The 18,819-nt window shown below is 47.7% G+C and overlaps 1 protein-coding gene across 7 annotated transcripts in view; it reads left to right on the forward strand.

Annotated features, from left to right (window-relative positions):
* The window catches only part of EFCAB6 (EF-hand calcium binding domain 6), a 234,318-nt gene that overhangs the window by 45,320 nt on the left and 170,179 nt on the right, over positions 1–18,819 (forward strand). For all 7 annotated transcript variants that reach the window (XM_038550277.1, XM_038550279.1, XM_038550280.1 and 4 more), the window contains one exon: positions 17,055–17,191. In XM_038550277.1, coding sequence (XP_038406205.1) covers positions 17,055–17,191 — 137 coding nt within the window. The remainder of the gene's footprint in view (positions 1–17,054; positions 17,192–18,819) is intronic.

Consider the following 18,819-nt stretch of genomic DNA (forward strand, 5'->3'; position numbering starts at 1 on the left):
GATTGATGTTATTTATGGTACGTCTTTAATTTGTCTCTTCCTAAACTGTGTTAATCATGAAATACTCCCGGGAAAGTCAACCCTTTATGACAATCATCATATCAACATAAACACTGTCATGGATCAATAATGCAGAATTTCAGTGAGTGTGGTGTGTACGGACCTCGGCTGGGATTCTCAATTCCCAAGAAGGCTTCCATGAGGAAAGCTACAAGGGAACTCCACTGCTAGCCCTCCCTCCACCTAACTCCTCTTTTGTCCCAGCCCCTCCCTCTCATCCTAACCGTGGGGGAGGCCCTCCCACTGGTTAGGGGTGAGTTAATCAGTGGGCTTACCAGTGCAGCTTTGAAGCAACTTCTGGGGAGAGGCTGGGGAAGGGTGATTGAGGAAGCACTAAATCCCGGGGTGGCTGCGGGGAGTTCCTTGCCAGGCGTTCTGGCCAGCATCACCTGCAGCCCCAGTTCTACCTGGGTCCCCAACTCTGGGCAGGCAGGTGGAGTAGGACAAGACTGACCTTGGGATTGTTAGCAAAACAAAACACAGCTGAACAAATTTGAAGATCTAATAGTTGGCTTTTTTGAGTTTCATGAATTGAGCAGCATCCCATGAAGCAAAGTAGAGGGGAGGTACAAAGGGGAAGGATTTACGGGGAGAGGAGGGCAGGGCAAGAGGTTGTTAACAAAGGAAACAAAGGTTTTTTTCAGGACAGGTCACCTTCCCCTGGAGCAGGGGGAGGACAAGGGGTCTTATTAGATGGATTACCTCATTTTCCTTAAGCATGGGCAGGGGGGTGGATCGAGAGGGCTCACGTGACAAGATTACCTCATTGGTGCTGACCAGCAAATTCCAGATTGATTGGTTTAAAATTCCGGTCCTGGAGAAGCTGAAACTTCAATTAAGTCTTGGTTTGCTATGCTGAGGACAGGTGACTCCATTGAGAGCCTGTAGCTTTATTTTTATTTATTTACTTATTTATTAAGATTTTATTTATTCATTCAGGAGAGACACAGAAAGAGGCAGAGACACAGGCAGGTGGAGAAGCAAGCACCCCACAGGGAGCCCGATGTGACTCGGTCCCATGACCCTGGGATCACGCCCTGAGTCAAAGGCAGACAGACGCTCAACCACTAAGCCACCCAGGTGCCCCCGCCTATAACTTTCTTTTTAATGAGACCAGGACCGGGTTAAATCTGTGTTTCCATCTTGGAGTTCTGTTTGTTACCAGCCGGGAGGCCTTACAAGTTCTTGTCAGTGGGTTTCTTCATCCATTAGTGTGGATAATAACACCCACCTGGAAATACAACTAAACTCAAGGGGTTCACCCCTTGGGGTGCATCAAATTGAACACACAGCCTTTGTTGAGAGCAAAGAAGTTGGTATTACCTGTTACAAGTAAGGAGACGGGGAGATAGCTCTCAAAGCACTGTCTCCCTGAGGGGTTACTACAGGAAGCTTTTATTCTGGGCAGCCTGGGTAGCTCAACGGTTGAGCGCCTGCCTTTGGCCCAGGGTGTGATCCTGGAAACCCGGGATCGAGTTCCATGTCGGGCTCCCTGCATGGAGCCTGCTTCTCCCTCTGCCTGTGTTTCTGCCTGCTCCCCTCCTCTCTGTTTTTCTCATGAACAAATAAATAAAATCTTTAAAAAAAAAAAGGAAGCTTTTATTCCTTGTATTCATGTATTGAGGGCAGGGGCAGGGAGCTCGCACAGGCACTTTTGGTTCAATTGCACATACCTAGTGTGTCAATATGCTAGTGCATACATCGGATGTCCCCCCCCCAAAATGGCGGAAAACTCTGCCCATGGGAGGGGACTCAGTAATATAATGAGCTAAAAGTAACTTCGGGACCACTTGGGGGCATCTGCATAGGTCCTCCACTCCAGTCCACCTCCAACTGGCTCACATAAGGGGCTGTCAGGCAAAACACACATAACAAGGGGCTCTCAGGTGAAACACCTAGTTGGGTGTTGGTTCTGCAAACAAAACATGTTCCTTCCCTGCTTCTGTCCCTTCCCTTCTTCCCTTCTGCTGACAGCTTTTAGCCCTCTTATTTGAGTAACTTCCCATTGCATCCTAGTTAACAGAAGCACCGTTGGTGGCTTAAAATGTCCAGCATAAAGCCCTCGGAACAGCTGGGCAGTGCCAGCTATCACTGGTATTATCACTGCAGCTTCCTTTGAAGGAAGGTAGGAATACCAGGGACTCTCATCCCTTCCCACCCACTCCCAAAACAAACAGAACGAACCAAATATACTCACCTGTTTGCTGTGCGTAGTAGAGTATTTCCAGAGTAGAGTATTTCCAGTATTACCCTGCAAATGGTCCACACACGAGTGTTGGAGACTGAGACGATGAATACCTGGGAGCTATTAAAGGAAGGCTCTCTTTAGACATATGCTGTCATTGCTGGGTGATCTATATAGTTTGGGAATGCAAGAATGCTCGTTATTTTGTTTTAAATATAAGTCCACATGGCTTGCTAGAGCCAAGAATGCATGCAAATGTCTCTGAATTTTGGGAGCCAGACTTTGCTAAATGTATGTGTGGTCTAGCCTTCCTAAACCAACAAATAATTAACAGTTGGCACCCCAAACCTATCAAACCCCAGTGCTTGTGTTCCCTCTGCAGTGAACTTGGTCCGATGGCTGGTTCCTTGGCCTTCCCTTCCTCACATGCACTTGGACCCTCCAACATATGTTCACATCTCCTCTCATTATCCACTTGAACGCTTGGGGTCTCTGAGCCTCGTTTTCTCTGTAAGCCATGGGTTGGGGGCCAGACTGGGTCCCATCTCTCCCAACTTTTGGTGATTGTGATCCATGGCTCCGTATGTGGGAGAAGAGAAGCACCGTGAGCCCAGGTAGTCCTCGGAGCATCATTATCTGGCTCTAGCTGGTCCCGGTCCCTGGTTGGCATTGCATGGGTCCCCCTTAGTAGCACTCTGAGTCCTGTGCTCACCTCACTTGCTCTTACTCCCTTGGCCCTTGCTTTTCATTTAGTCACAAATACGTGCCTTCTTAATTTTTTAAAAAAGATTTTATTTATTTATTCATGAGAGATAGAGGCAAAGACATAGGTAGAGAGAGAAGCAGTCTCCATGCAGGGAGCCCGGCATGGGACTCGATCCCGGGTCTCCAGAATCAGGCCCTGGGCTGAAGGCAGGTGCCAAACCGCGGAGCCACCCTGTCCCAGATACGAGCTTTCCTTTGCTCCTCTTCTGTGCTGTGACTTGGCATCTGCTTGAGAGGTCCTTGAGTTCTCCGATCTTTGCGTTCTCTTCTCTCACAGTGTCCTAGGGAAGCAGAGGCATGTAGGGGGAATGAGGCATACCTGGCTGAAGTCCAGCCTCTGCAGCTCCTACGGGGGCCCTTGGACAGGTCTCTTGCCATTCTGACTTTCCTCATCTCTGACATGGAGACAGCAACCTGTCAGGGTAGTTACAGGAATGAACGAGACTAATAGACAGGAAGCCCTTGGTGTACAGTAGATGCTCAGTAAATGTTAATCCCTTCCTCCATCTGTAGTGAATGAGGATGGTTGTCGGGCACCACTGAAACCTCTCTTGTGGTAGGCTTTTCCTGCCACCAGGTCACACCGCCTCTGCCATGGAGGTGTTTGGTTGCTCTGCCCTGAAAGAAATTGCAACCCCCCAGCCCAGCTAGCTGAGACCATATGGTGCTTCTCTTCTCACCTAAGAAGTCAGAAGGCAGCACAAGTGCAGGTCAGCCAACTCATGTCTTCTCTGGTTACCAGGATGTTGCTACCATTCAGGTACTGTGATGTCAAATTTTTTTCCAGATGCCGTTTCTTCCAATATGACTCTATAAACACAGGGAGACTGCTGCTGACTCACAGCTGAGAAGAATGTCCCACACTTCAACCAATCCCTGGTAACGGCATTGGTCACCATGAGTATCCTGAAGCCACCCTGATTACTAACTGGTGTGGTGGCTTGGCTCCCTGCCCTGAAGCACCGGGCCACCAGAGGGTAGACAGCTGAACAAAATGAAAGATGGAGGGTTTTTTTAGAAGGAGGAGGGGTAGGGGTGAGTGAATTTGCAGAAGGTGACAGTGGACCCTGTAATTTTTTGGATTTTGCTAGCTCTCTAAATAATAGCACTGGGGATCCTGGGTGGCTCAGCGGTTCAGCGCCTGCCTTCTGCCCAGGGCATGATCCTGGAGTCCTGGGATCGAGTCCCACATCGGGCTCCTTGCATGGAGCCTGCTTCTTCGTCTGCCTGTGTCTCTACCTCTCAATTTCTCCCTGTGTCTCTAATGAATAAATAAATAAAATCTTAAAAAAATAATAACACTGATAGAGCACTTACTAAGGGCTGTTCTAGGTGTTTTATGGTATTAAACAATTTAATTTCCACCCTCAAAGCAGGTGCCATCCTTATCCCACATTGACATGGAGGGAAACTAGAGCAGGGGGTGAGCATTTTGATCAAGGGCATACAGCCGGTGAGCACAGAGGCTGCATTTCGTGCCTTGGCAGTTTGGCTACAGAGTTCTTGCCCTTAACCAGTGCCATCCTGCCTCTTGGAGGGCCCTTCACAGAAGGTGTTGATGCCCCCTTTGCATTCAGCAAATGTGACTCTTTGTTATGCTGCAGGTAGACCCAGTCCATCACAGAGAAGTCACACCTTTACCGGACACGAGTGGACTTTTTTTTTTTTTTTAAGATTTTTTATTTATTTGAGAGAAAGAGAGAGAGAGAGCACAAGCAGGGGAGGGGCAGAGAGAGAGGGAGAAGCAGACTCCCTGCTGAGCAGGGAGCCTGATGTGGGGCTCAATCCCAGGACCCCAAGATCATGACCTGAGCTGAAGGCAGACCCTTAACTGATGGAGCCACCCAGGTGCCCTGTGAGTGGACTTTTTGTTTGGACCACAGGGTCCTTTTTATCATCTATGTAGCATCTGCTTCAAGTGGGCACTTGGGAGTTCTCTTTCCCTCCCTCACCCTGACATCCTGCCCTCTCACACTTCTTCCCACATCCTCAGTCTTCCACTTCCTGCCTGTCCTGCAGGTCCCCAGCTTCCTTCTGCAGTGGTGGCAGGGGCCAGAGCCTGAGACTTAGATTCTTCACATTCTCCAGGTGAAGAACCTACCAGGAAAAAGAAAGGACCAAAGCAAAGCTTCAGCGTGTTGGTGGGCTAACCAAGTTTTGGTCTTGGTACTCCATTGTATCTTTTGTCAACTCCTCGCAGGAGGGTAAAGTGCCAGAAAATCTCATCTTGCTACTGGAGGTGGGGCTCATTGGGAGTCGTGAATAGGGAATTACCGAGAGACCATAGTAATATGTGTGGGACTGTCAGGACCCTTCCCCGCCTCCCCTACATACAGATGAACTCTTCTTAAGATTAGAATTCAAGAATGTATAATTCAGTTAAAGACATTAAAAAAAAAAAAAGACATTAATTCAGTTAAAGACATCCAAAGCCTCAGGCTGTTTGTTCTCGTACCACGTCACCACCCAAGTCAGGGATGCTTTCTTAAGCCTGGGCACCATGATGTCAGAACATCTGGTCCACCAAGTCAGCCGTGACTAGCGTGTCTGTTGGACACCAAGTGATCTGATACAACTTTTTATGGGATTACCCTGGTGCCTTGGAATTGTATAGATGCAGCCTCAGTCATTTCGGAAGCAATTAGTAAATAATGAGAGGTACTAAGCTGCTCACTTGGTCTGTAATATCCTCGCATGGAAGGCACAAAAGTGACGGGGAGATTCATTTTCTTAAATAGGTAGGTTTTCCTGAAAAAGAAATTAAAAAAATTATTGCTTGAGAAATAAAGAAATAGTCATTAGAATCGCAACCATTTCATAAACGTACCTTAACATTATAACACCACATTAGCATGAACGAATGTACCGGAATGCAGTCTGTTTGCCTAATAAAAAGACTGTGTCAAACTCAAAATGAGGCCATTTACTAAAACATACAAGCTTTTGGTTAATTTATAATATTCTCCTAATCCCACTTTTATCAGCTCTACTTTGGTGCACTTGGTATTAATTGCCTATTATAGCAGGTATTTGAACACATCTCCTCTTTCATCTGAAGAAAATATTAGCATATCGTAGAGCTGTTGGGACAGATTGTATCTGAGCCACTTTTTCCTCCTTGCAGAAAAGCCTATCAATCATAACTGAATATAGTGATTAATAATGTCACAGCTCTTATTCGCATGTCTGTGTGCAACTAAATGAAGAGGAGTGCTTACATTTTGATCTAGAGAATTTCACATAACAAAATAATCAGTTGGCATTTTAGAAAAAAATTATATTGAAAAATGCTTCTACCCCAGGACCTATTTTTGGTTGTTCTATTATTAATTTACTAAAGGCTTCATCAGGAAGCCAAAGCAAAGATTCTGTTATATCAGAATTTGTGTCATTTCAGACTAAGTTTATCTTTTTTTTTTTTTTTTTTTATCACATGTTCAGTAGTTCCATCAAGATCATAGGGGACACTGGCTAGTGCACTTGGGCTTCCCCAGCTGGGTGTGCATCGAGCACCAGCCCTCACTGTGCACGTGCCTCTGAGCAAGCCAGTCCCTCTGGGCCAATTCCTTGGCCGTGAAATGGGGAAAGAATATTGCAAAGCTTTTCCAATCTTTTTGAGATTTTTGATGAGAATCAATGTAAAATGATCTTACCATAGTGCCAGGCCATAGAAATTACTCAAAACAGCAGGAGTTTGCATTTGGAGGAGATAAGACATGAGTTGTCATGTGGAAGGGGAAATGACAGTATGTGGTCACTCCTGGCTTGAGGCCACAGCAAGGGCTGTGTGCTGAAGCCCTCCACACTTACATCTCCATCTGGGCTCCGGACTCACTGTTGTCGGCAGAGCAAACCACACCTTCTGATGGTCCTCCTCGCCCTCGCAGGCAGCCTTCTTCCCTTGGTCAGCTCCACATTGGGGTGAATGGTTTTACCCTACCATTCATGGAGTGGTTCACACAGAGAGCTAGGATGAGCCTTGATTCCTACGTTTCCTTACTGGCCCCGCTTCTACATCCAGTCCATCGGTGAGTCCCGTCTGCTGTGTCCTATGTGCCATACCCAGAACCCATCTACCTCTTCATCCACTGCCACCGTTGTCCCAGCCTGTGCTTTGTCAGGAGCTCATGGACTGCCTTTCCGGTTCCTGCCCATGCCCCGCACAATCTCTTTTCCACATGACACCCAGAATTATCTGTTCAAAGTATAAGTCAGATATCATCAGACTCCTCTGGTTAAGAGTCCTGTGGCTTTGGGTTGCCCATTGAGGACACATCAGGCAAACATCCTGGCTTATGGCTCTCATCATGGAGATTTTTTTTGACTAATCTATCTAAAATTCCTTATTTTCCCTGACACTTGGGAATGTCCTGAGATATTTTTTTTTTGTCCTGAGATTTTTGTTTACTTGTTTATCACTAGGATCTATGTTCCCTGGGAGCAGGTGCCTTCTCTGTCTTGCCCGCTGTTGTAACTAGTGCCTTGAACAGATCCTGGCAGTTAACATGACCTCAGGAAACATCGACTGATTAAACAGTTCCATTGGGAAAGTTCACAGTAGTCGGAGTAGCCAGGAAACACTGCATGGCACGGGTGAGACTGGCACTTGAGTTGGGCCATGGATGGTATTTCAGTGTGGTGAGGCTGGAGTAGGGGATTGAGATGTGGGGTAGCTCTCAGGATTGCACTCTGGCACAAGAAGAGGACATGGGCACGGTGGCAGTGGAGATGTGGCCCGGGCCATGGGGAGACAAGCTCTGTGACCATCCTGTGGAGAGGTCTGTTTCTCCAGGCAGGGTGGGACAGAACACTTTTGAAAGGTAGAATGGAGAAAAAGATGGAATTATTTGAAGGTCAGGTGTGAACCCTAAAGCATGGGGCCAGGGTGGTGGTGCTGGAGGTTCACTGCCGATTTCCCACAACGAGGGGCATGTTTTGGAGATGGCTGTCAGCAGTGTCGTGGAGGCCAGCTGGAATCTGAGGTATCTGGTAGTAGGCCTTGGAGGTCACTCAGCACCAGGGGCAGCCTGCATGTGTTGAACACCTCAGGTGTTGGGGGGATACCGTGGAGTCCCGGGAAGGAGTGAGCTTGTACCTCCTGGTGTGTGCAGCTCTGTCCTGTGAGGGGTCTGGGGTCACGGCGACAGGGACCTCAGCTTTCCTCGTGCAGTGCCTGGGATGGAGCTCCCATCCTATGAGCATGGGCTGGGTTAGAAAGAAAGAAGGTACAGGAAATGATTCCTCTAGTTTGGGCGCATGTTAAAAGGCCTTGGTGTTTAGACTTAGGGCTTAAAACTTCTGACCCAGAAGTTCAGTGACAGCTAAAATTTATTAGAAGTTTTTATATGTTATAGGGAAGCCTTTTGAAAATAAAAATCACATGTGGGAGGAGATTTACATGGCCTGTGGAATATGTAACAGCAAGTTTCCCTCTTTACCTTGGCTGCAAGGAAACCCAAAGCCAGATTTTTCGGATTTTTGCTCCCTTGTAGCAACTCTGACTTTTACGTTGCTTTATTTAGCTTTTTTTTTTTTTTTAAGCTCCTTTTTCTCTGCTTCCATGGATCTCATTTAGATGTCTTTTTTATGTAAGCTTGTTCAGTTTTTGGTAAAGGCAGAATTTGTATGAGTTCAATAACTACCGGCATCATCCTGGGCCTATGGGGGCAGGCGCCAGAGCAGTGAGAGGAAGCATCAGCCCCGGGCAGAGAGGCAAAGCCTTTGTTAAAGGTGAGCAGTGCCCGGCCACCGCTCCTCCCACATGTCCCCAAATTGAAAGTTTGTGTTTATGGGGTTCTGAATGTAGTCTAATTTTTTCCTATCTGGTTTGGCTCATCTCTACCAGCTGGTAAATAGGAAATGTTCACGGTAGGAAGCCAATACTCTGCAGAGTGTAAACAGATGGAATCGATATAAAGTGACAAGCTAGACTGTGCTATGGAGAATACAGAGCCAAAAGTAAGAACATAACAGTCAAGCTACTTGCTTCGTTCCAGTTCATTTAGTCCTGAATAGCGCTTCATATCTGCACAGCTGTGTTGTTCTTTTTTTCCCCTCTTTCTTTCTTCTGGGTTGATAATGACAATTTCAAAGAAAAACTTTAATTAAAGATTTTATACGAAATAGCCAAAAGTAGAATAATAAGGAAAATGAGCATTGATGTGTTTATTGTAAGAAAAATCCTCTTTCACGGTTTCATTTAAAAAATTTACTCCTTAAATTTAAAATGAATGTAGTCGTGGTGACAGAAAGGTGCCAGACTGACAGCCGTGGATGCTGAACCCCTCCATTGTGCTACAGAGCCAAGACCTAGAGGCTGCTAGAAGCCCCCTCCCCTTGGGGTTCAGTCCCTAAGCAGGTGGGGGGAGGGGGGATGGCGTCCTCACCCCCTTCTGCTAGAAACTGGGCAAGGAAGGCTGCTTCTGGGGGAGGAACTGCACAGAAGACCGCTTAGCAGGAGCCAGTAAGATAACACTGTGGACAGTTTAAGTTAATTTACTGTGCAGGTTGTGCTCTGGCGTGAAGAGGTTTGGCCTTCGTCTGGGAGGGCCACATCGGAGCTGGGCCTAGGGAAGGATTATTTGCAGCCTGGCTGAGAATCCTGGCCTTCTGGGAGGCAACATTGGGCCTCTTCTCACCTCCTTTAACGTCTGGGTGGTCATATTTATTTGGGTTCACAGCTTTCCTTCCTGGAGCTTAAAGTGCTATAAAAAGAATTTTAAACAAAGAACTATAGAGTACTAATAACAGCCACTGTTAGCAGTTTATTGAACCATCTGAACTCAGTGGGATACAAATATGAAGCAGTTTGATTTTTCTCTTCTCACTGTTCTCAAGCAGGCGCTAGCAAATCTGCCTTTTCATCCCCTAAGGGTATCAGATAGGCGGATCTTGTGGCTTTCTGGTCACATTTAGTTATAAATAAAACTACTACAGGCCAATCCAGCTTCGGACCTTGAGCTCATATCCAGCTCAGTTGGCCATCTCCTCTCCTTCTTCACTGGGGCACTTGTCCTGTGCTGAGGGTTGAGGAAAGGGAGTGTGTCTTTCTCTTCCTTCACTGGTGTCCTCTCTGGGCAGCATGTAAAGGCTACTCTCTTATGGAGCCCATGGGGAATTATTAGGACCGTGTTTTGGGGGCCTCTGAACTAAGTGGCTCCCTGATGAGGAGGGTCAGCTCTACTCCTGGTGGTTCTCTGCATATCCTCAGGCTGTGTGGCTCCCTTCACCTGAGGAGCAGCCCCTCTGGGAGCAGGACAACTCAGGCCTTCTGCCTTTTTTGGTCTCCACTTAACCCACTGAAAATTTACACATGCCATCTCTGCCAACGGTAGGCATGCACACTGTGCTCATCTGCCCCTCCCACTCTATTCTGCTATCTCTGTCCAATTCTCAGTTTCTTTTCCTTGGAAGGTGTACCGTGGATCACTGAATCCACTGGGAAATGAGATGCTTACATATCCCTTCTTTCAGGTGTCTGCCCTTGTCTGTACAAGAATTTCCTTAGCCTGCTAAAGCTTCTTCCCCATGAATGCTGCAGTCACTCCATCCATCCATCCATCCATCCATCCATCCATCCATCACCATCCATCCATTCATTTATCCATACATCATCCATCCACCCATCATCCAACCATCCATTATTCATCTATCCATCATCCATGCATCCATCATCCATCCATCTCTCCATCTACCCATTTATGTATCTATCCAGCCAGCTAGCCATCTTCCATCCATCCATCCTCCCATCTATTCATACATATATACATTCATCCATTCAACAAATATTCATTAGTCCAGGCCCTTTTTTTGGTTCTGGACTCCTGCCTACCGAAGACCTTATATCCTCTCAAGGCTCCTATTAGGCTGGTCAAGGAGGGCAGTGAAGGGGTTAGAGGAGTTGGCTGGGGTGGGAGAGAGTAGTGCTACTCAGTATTTCTTGACATGGGTGTGTGGTTATTTGAGACTCTGTCCTTAACCTTTGGTCCCAGTCCACAATCCCCATCATGCGGCCATGTATGATGTTCCACATGAGGCACTTGCATACATGTGCTTGTTTCCTCTCAGCCACACTCTGACACAGGTCCTTACTCATTTCCATTTCACAGATGAGGAAACTGAAGTTTAGTTGTCAGGGTACTGTTCCAAGGTGACCTGAAAAATAGCGCAGAGCTGGGATTTGAAGTCTCATGTCAGGGCCATTGTCGGGCCATGCGCCACACTGCATGGAGGTCCCTTGTGGAGAGGGAGGGAGGGGAGCATTGAAGTGCCAGTGCTGTGGTGAGGGTGGGGGCTGGCTGCAGCCCAGAGCAGTTTCTATGGTTCTCAGTGTGGCTTACCATCATGCCTGCCTCCGCTTTACTTGTTACAGTTGGACGTTCTCTGCTTCTTGTAATAGCACTTAAGAATCTGTCCTCCATAAATTCACCTAAATCTTTTTTTGAGTGTTTTAATATTGCTCTGATTGTTCCTCCCACTTCAGTAAGCACTTCCTCTTTTTCACTTCACTCCTGTGTGAGATAGGGCTTCATTTCTTTTCTGGAAATGTTAGGTGAATGAGTCCTGGCTTGTGTAGGCACCCTGCAGAACTTAAAGCTTTCCAGCCGGCTTTTCCCCAGCCCTACTGTCCACATGGAATCTAGGCTTTTTAGTCTGTCCTCACGTTGGTTCCCTTCCTAGATATTGGGTTCATCACCCACCATCCCCCTCCTCCTTGGGCATCTCCCCAGCCTGGGGCTCCAAGAACATGGAGAGGGTCACATGTTGCCCTGCTTTGGAGGTCAGTGGTACTGCAAGGGGGGCTGGGTGCAGTGGGGGCTGGGGAGGAGGAGCAGAGAAGTGGCAGGCCAGGGTGCTGTTCGAGACTGCTAGCTAGGATTAGCTGGGGGGTGGAGGGTGGAGAGCCGGGGCTGTGGAGGGGAAGCAGCTCCTTCCTGGGCCTGGGCTGGGGAGAATGGGCGGGGAGGGTGTCAGGACTAAGTCTGCTCCCCTCCTCCCCAGGATGGGGAAGATGGTTGGGAAGAGAAGACTTTGAGCAGCTTCTTCATAGCCTCAGGCCCTGTCTTTATCCTGGCTCCCTGTCTTTAATTTAAGGTTGTAAGTAGCTATTGTTTTGATTTTATTTTAAATCCTCGGGGCTTCTCCTCCAGTGTTTGTGCACAGAAAGCTCCCCAACATGTGCCACCACCTTCAGAGAGAAGTGGGAGTGCATGGGGGAGAGTGGAACAGGGGTCATGAACTTGTTCTGGAAAGATAGTGAGTCTTGCTGTTTTTATGGACCAGACATTCTGTCCAACTGCTCAACTCTGCCACCATTTGTAGGGGAAGCAGCCAGAGGCAATGTGGAAACAAGTGAGCCTGCCTGGGCACCGATAATATTTCCTTATGGATACCGAAATCTGAAGTTCCCCTTTCCCTTGTCATCAAATACCCTTTTTCTGATTTTTTTTTTTTGACTATTAAGAAATGTAAAAACTATTTCTAGCTTACAGGGATACAAAAATAGGTGGTAGGCAGGAGTCTGCTGCATGCCGAATACGCAAAGGTAGTCAGGCCTCCTAGGCAAGGAAGCCAAGAGAGAAGAGCACCCCCTTTCAGGCCTATCTCTGTGCGGTAAGGGGAGTGAGAGCACATTTTCTTTCCTGGGAAGCAGCCTGGGTTTGGGGGAAGAAACGAGAAGCAGTGGCTCCTCTCGTTTTGCTAACTGTGCACCAGTTTTTGCCTCTGTCCATGGGTTTGGCCCTCAGGACTACTACTCCCTCAAAGCCGTGGGGATTAAGGGTTGGAGCCCAGGAGAGCAGAGGCCAGATAGGGAGCTGGGGACTAGTTGCAGGCAGGAATATGCCCAGATGACTAGATCAAAGTCCCGCAGCCAGTGGGATGGAAGTGTAATTGGGAAAGCCAGAGGCAGTGCACAGGATCCTACCCCGAAGGAGCAGTGGCAGGGCCAGAGAAGGGGTCAGGGCAGCAGACACAGCATGCTAACTCACTCTGCACATGTTCATGAACATCCACTCTGTCCAGGTGCTGTCCTAAGCCCCAGGGATATAGCAGCAAGCAAAACCAAGTCCTTCTCTGTGGAGTTTACATTTCAGTGGAGGAAGGAAGACAATAAACATACAAAAGAAATAGGAAGTGATCCAAGTGTAGATGAATACAAGAGAAAGTGTGAGGGATCAGAAAGGGATGAGTGCAGGCTCTCGTGTGGGCCATGGAGGAAGGCTTGTTGGAGCAGGTGGCAGTGTGACACACCTGAATGAAGGCCGGAGATAGCTATCAGGAGGAGGAGATTGGATGAGCATGCTTGGTAGGGGTGGGGGAGAACAAGGAGGCCTGGAGCAGAGAGAGTAGGGGAGGGATGGAGGGGCGGGGTCAAGAGGTAGTGGGGGTCAGATTGACTAGGGCAGATCAACTAGGGCTTCGCAGGCCAGGCTGGGTGAGGACTTTCCAGTATGTAAGAGAGAGCCTGCCGTGCTGGTGAATTTGAGTAGTTCGTTGTGGCTGGAGCCCAGGGACTGTGGGAGGGGGTGATTTTGTGGGATATGGAGCTGGCGTGGGGGGTAAGCAGGAGGCTCAGAGATGGTGGCTCTTAATACAGACATGTCCCACTTATACCAAAATGGCACACGTCTAGCTGGCCTAGAAAGGGGCTAGATGCTGCCCACGCCATCCTGTTTCTCAGTCTTTACCTTCTCCTCTCCTGCCTCTCCTCCCTTCTCAAGGGAGCAGGGAAATGGGGTGGGACATGGACACGGTCACTCCCCTGACCCCAGCCACTTGATTCCTTTATGCTTTTTCCTGCTCTCCTGTCCTGGATGGGACGAGTCTTGTACACCGTGGCCCTAACTTCCCTGCCTCCGATAAGCCCTACCATCTGCAGCTCAATTCAGATCTTGCCAAACTTCAGTCTGACAAATGATAAGAAACTTGGAGACATACCTCTGGTGGGTGTGAGTTCTGTGCCAGACTTGCTGCTTCCTGGCTTTCCACGCTGGAGACCCATATGGGCTGCTTTGGGGGTTTAAAAAAGCGCATCGCCTCCTGTCCCCCATTTGATCAAAAGAGGTGAATCGAAATTTGGCAGCAGACAAGGTGCTGAGGGTTCTGTTTGACCACGGAGCAAGTGGCTCCGCTCTTTTAGACAAAGCGGTCGGGCTGAGGGTGGACGCACAAGCCAGCCTCACGGTGGTGGATGCAATTCCCACTGTTCCCTGCTGGGCATTCCCAGTTTGGGAGATTAAGATGGTTTCAGCCAGTGTTCCCTGGTTGTTAGAAGCGAGAGGTGTATATAGAATTTAGCATGGGGCTTTGCACAGAACATCCAATTAATATTTGTTCAGTTATGATATTACAATCATTATTCCATCTATAGCAGACCGAGCCATTCTTACATTCAGGATTGGCCCTGAGGAGGTATAACCAGGCTTCCTCAGAATGTGGCTTTTTCCTAAGCAGGTGAAAAGGCAGGTTCATTCATTCACTCAGACACTTAACTGAGCCAGATCCCGGAACCGAAGCTCTGAACCCAACTCCGGGGACCTGACATTCTGGAGGGAGATAGTAAAGATGAGTATTAAATCGGTTGGTGAGATGTACTCTGAAGACAAGGATCAGAGTGTGTAGGGTGGGGTCTTACTTATACTTGTGGTCAGGAAGTCCTTTCTGATAAGATGACAAGAGGGCCGAGATCTGGATAAAGTCAGGGAATGGGACAGTTAGTATCTGGGGAAGAATGTTCTAGACAGAAAGAATAGCAAAGGCAAATGCCTTGAGGCAGGAGGAGCCTGGCAGCAAAGGACCTGGTGTGGCCTGAAAGCAGCGAGCCAGGGGACAAGTAGGGGAGATGAGTTGGGAGAGCTGCCAGGGCCAGTCTGTGGGGCCTGGCAGGTCACAGCTTGTGGGGAGATGTGAATGAGGCAGCGTGGTCGTGGGGGACTGGCTCATGAGTGTCTGATAGGTAGCATCATGGACCAGGAGGGGAGACCCCTCATGTGGGTTTGGAGTCAGACAGATGCCCGGGAGCATGGTGCCACCGGCCATTGTCTTATAACCATTTCTGTTTTTCCTGTAGATAAGGAGCGAGGTTCTCAGTGGGTGGAAGAGGGGAGCAGGGGTTGAGAAGGGAGGTTGGGAGGGGTGAGAAGCTCTGGATGGGGTGGCAAGTGACGGGCAGTGGAGCAGGATCACACAGTGCCCTCGAGTGAGGGGACCCAGTTGAGTGTTGGAGGGTCGCCCTCTGTGGCCACAGCAGGGCTTGGAAGAGGCAGTGTGTTGGATTTAACCAGGGATGGGGGCTTGCCAGGGCTGAGGGGGGAGGAGGAAGCACATATGCAGTGGTGATTATAGAGACTGAGCCATTGGGAGGGAGCGAGGGGGAGCTGTGCACAGGAACTGAGCGGCAGGTGGGGGCCCTGCTGAGGAGAAGGCTGTGGGGTCATGCGCTTGAGCAAGGCGCAAGAGGAAGAGGGATGGGGTGGTTGGAGCATGGGGCTTGATTTTGGAGAGTGGCAGTCATTGGGGATGACACGGTGTGGAGTCCGAGCAGGCAACGGTGACCTCTGGCTGAGAGGAGGACCAGGAGCTAAGAGACCTAGGCTCAGAGGTTGTCCATAGGGAGCCCTGAGTGGTCCTGGGAGCAGGGCTGGCATGTCAGGGGCTAACAGCCTAGCCGGGAGGCCTGGTGCTCATAGGTCCAAGCAGCTGGGGAGAAGAGGGAGCAGCAGCCATCCTCCCACCAGCCCAGTGCTTCCTCAGCTGTGAGCACAAGGGCAGCCACCCCAGGAGAGCGCTGTCAGGGGTTCCTCCCACGTCACGCAGAGTCCAGTGAAGGGAACCCACAGAGGAGTGTTGAGGAAGTAGGTGATGTTAATAAAGAGAAGAAAACCTGCTCTTCTTAGGGTTTTCCCCTGACCTCTTCGTGGGAGGCACCGAACATACCCGAGTCTAGACTGGGCATGGACTTGACCTTGCCCAGGGCAGCAGAGTCAGACCTGCCGAAGCCCAGTCATGCCAGACCTTCATCACTTTTCCTCTACAATCCCAACCCTGGCCTTTGTGTTCTGCTGTGCGGAATGCCGTCCTGTCCTGCCCTAGCCACCCCCCTCAACTTAGATGCCTCCTCCTCCAGGAAGCCTCCTAGATGACTCAGGCTGAAAGGGCTTACAGCTCTGCATTCTCTGTTCTCTGGCTCTTGTTTCCACAGCTCAGCTTCAGCAAACACTTATTTTACATCCTGTCTTTTCCTCGGGAAGTGTGGGTAAAGGGTAGGTAGACTTGCATTAGAATCCAGGTGATCATTGTTGATGGAGGTGATGTCGGGTAACTCATGTAGCCTCCCTGAACCTCCATTTTATCTAAAAATTGGGGAACAGTACTTTCCTCCTGTGGGTTGGGGGGATTCAATGACATAGCTCCGAGCTTGGCACCCATGAACCCCGGTGGATGTTCCTGTCCTGGGTACAAGTAGGTTTGGGGTAAGCACACAGCTTAGTACTCTGCATCTCCACAGGGCTGCTCCAAATGCCTGTCACATTTATGTGCCCAATAAATATGCGTTTGCTGAATTTGGGAAATATGTCTATACAACTTTTCTATAATATTTTTAAAAAATTCAGAGGGGTTGAAATGTATAGTCATATTTTGCAGCTCCTAGTAAAAACAGTTTGCATATGGCCATGAAAAATGAAGATAGTGCAAGTTCAGTCCTACCTGAACTATAGTTTTTGAGTACCAATTAACAAAAAAGATTTTTCTCATGGCTCTAAAAGGGAATGAATTGTCTATGAGACTTACTGCTTTACATCAGAAAGACTTTTTAAGAACTTACTGAGACCATTTACAGAGAAAATGGCTTTACAAACATTCAATAAATACAAAGTGTTCTTTTTTTCCATAGACATGTCATTTTGCAATACCTCAAGTGTGAGTCTTTGAAAACATTTTATTTTACCAGAAGTATTTAAAAACATTCATTTTTTTTTTAATGATCATTTTGGTTTTTAACACTGGGTCTTTTGACTTCTCCTAAATCACTTCTTCTGCACAGATTTTCAGAAACATTAAAACTATTTTCAAAGCCTTCAAGCTCATTGATGTTAGCAAGACTGGTCTGATCCAGTCCTGTGAACTGAGGAAAGTTCTCGAGACCTTCTGTTTGAAGATGAAAGATGATGAATACAAAAAGTAAGTAAACGAAGGTCAGGTGAGAGATTGCTCAGTAGAACTTAGCCCCGTTTCAAAGTGGGACCAGGCAGGTGCAGTGGAGCCAGACGTCGTCCCCTCCTGCCCTCTCTGTCTTGACTGTTTTTAGAAGAGGCACTCATGGCGTTTCTCCTGTGTTTGTGGTGCTCTCTACAAGTGCTCAAATTCAAGAGCTAATGATTCTAATTCTGAGAGTCCCCAGGGTGGCAGTCATCTGGCCTGCAGATCTGAACACATCTTGATTATTTAAGTAATCCATCACCAGTTGTCTCTCCATTCCTGGTTGGCCCCACACCCGCCATCCCCCGTGTTCCCAGTTCCCAGTTGACTTTTACTCAAAGCCTGGGGTTACAGAAGAACAAATTTCAGGATTTATTCATTGGTTGATGTGCTCCCTATTGGCTCTCCATCCTGATATAATAACAGAAACGCAATTTTCCTCCAAGGACCATTGTTGCTGGGGTCTAGGGGGCACTGCAGCCAGGGAGACAGTGAAAAACTGAACATCTCACTGCTTCACAGCTTTTGAAACCCACCACCACCTGCTCCTGACTCGGGGGCCATGTGTGGAAGCCTGCATGGGCATATTTTCTTTTTCTTTTCTTTCTTTTTTTTCCTGAGTCTCCAATAAACTCCAGATCATTTAGAAGAAGCCAAATGCCTGGCTTCTGTAGCTACCTGAGTTTTGAATGGAAGCCACTAGAAGGGGGTTTAACTTCATTTCTGTGGTACTTGGCCAAGAAGCTCTCTTCCTCTTCCTACTTTTTAAAAGTATCCCCCAGGCTGTTAACAGAAGTACCAAGCCTTATTATTTCACTCTGAGCCGAAGAGTTTCACATCACACTGCAGTTATAAATCCCTGTGACATTGGTGGCTGTGGTTGCTCGCATGGTGTCCATAAAGACAATGTTGCTTCTGGAAGGACAGGAAGAACTTGTTCCTACAGCAAGGAAGTGTATGGGGGCAGGTGACCATGGCATAGGCACTGTGGGGTCTGAGAAGCAAGGAGACTTTTTAAAAATAGGTGTTTCCTGGTCTTTGGGATATTTTCTTCTTTTTTTCCTCTTTATAACCCACCTCAGAATATAAAAGGACATAATAGATGTTTTAATTTTTACATCTTTCCGACTGGGAAAGTGTCCAGAATAAGATCCAAACAAAACAAATTAAATAATTTTGTGCACGCAATTATAGAACAGAAGCAACACTCTTCTAAAACAGGCAATCAAAAAACAAAACAGTGTTTTATTTGACAATAAACCTTGTGTTTGGCACTGCAGTCTCCAACCTAGTAAATCTATAAAAAATGTTACTGTCTGTTTCCCCATCTCGTAAGTATCGAATAATAAAGAACTCCACAAATTTTTATTTGAGGTTTTTTTAAGCCTCGAAAACAATACTGTTTTCATGATAAGGCTTGAGAAACTTAACATAATAGAATTGCTTTTCTTTAGAATAGAAACGCAGAAGATCAAACGTAGACCATTTCTTCGATTGCTTTAATGCTTTTCTTATTGAAGCTCAAGAATATACTCTTTCCTTGAGAAGCTGCTTCAGTATTAGCTTGGCCTTTTTAGTTTTTGAGCAGGAGACACAATGCATTTTTGAAT

This window comes from Canis lupus, chromosome 10 (assembly GCF_011100685.1).
Source record: "Canis lupus familiaris isolate Mischka breed German Shepherd chromosome 10, alternate assembly UU_Cfam_GSD_1.0, whole genome shotgun sequence".
Lineage (NCBI taxonomy): Eukaryota > Metazoa > Chordata > Mammalia > Carnivora > Canidae > Canis > Canis lupus.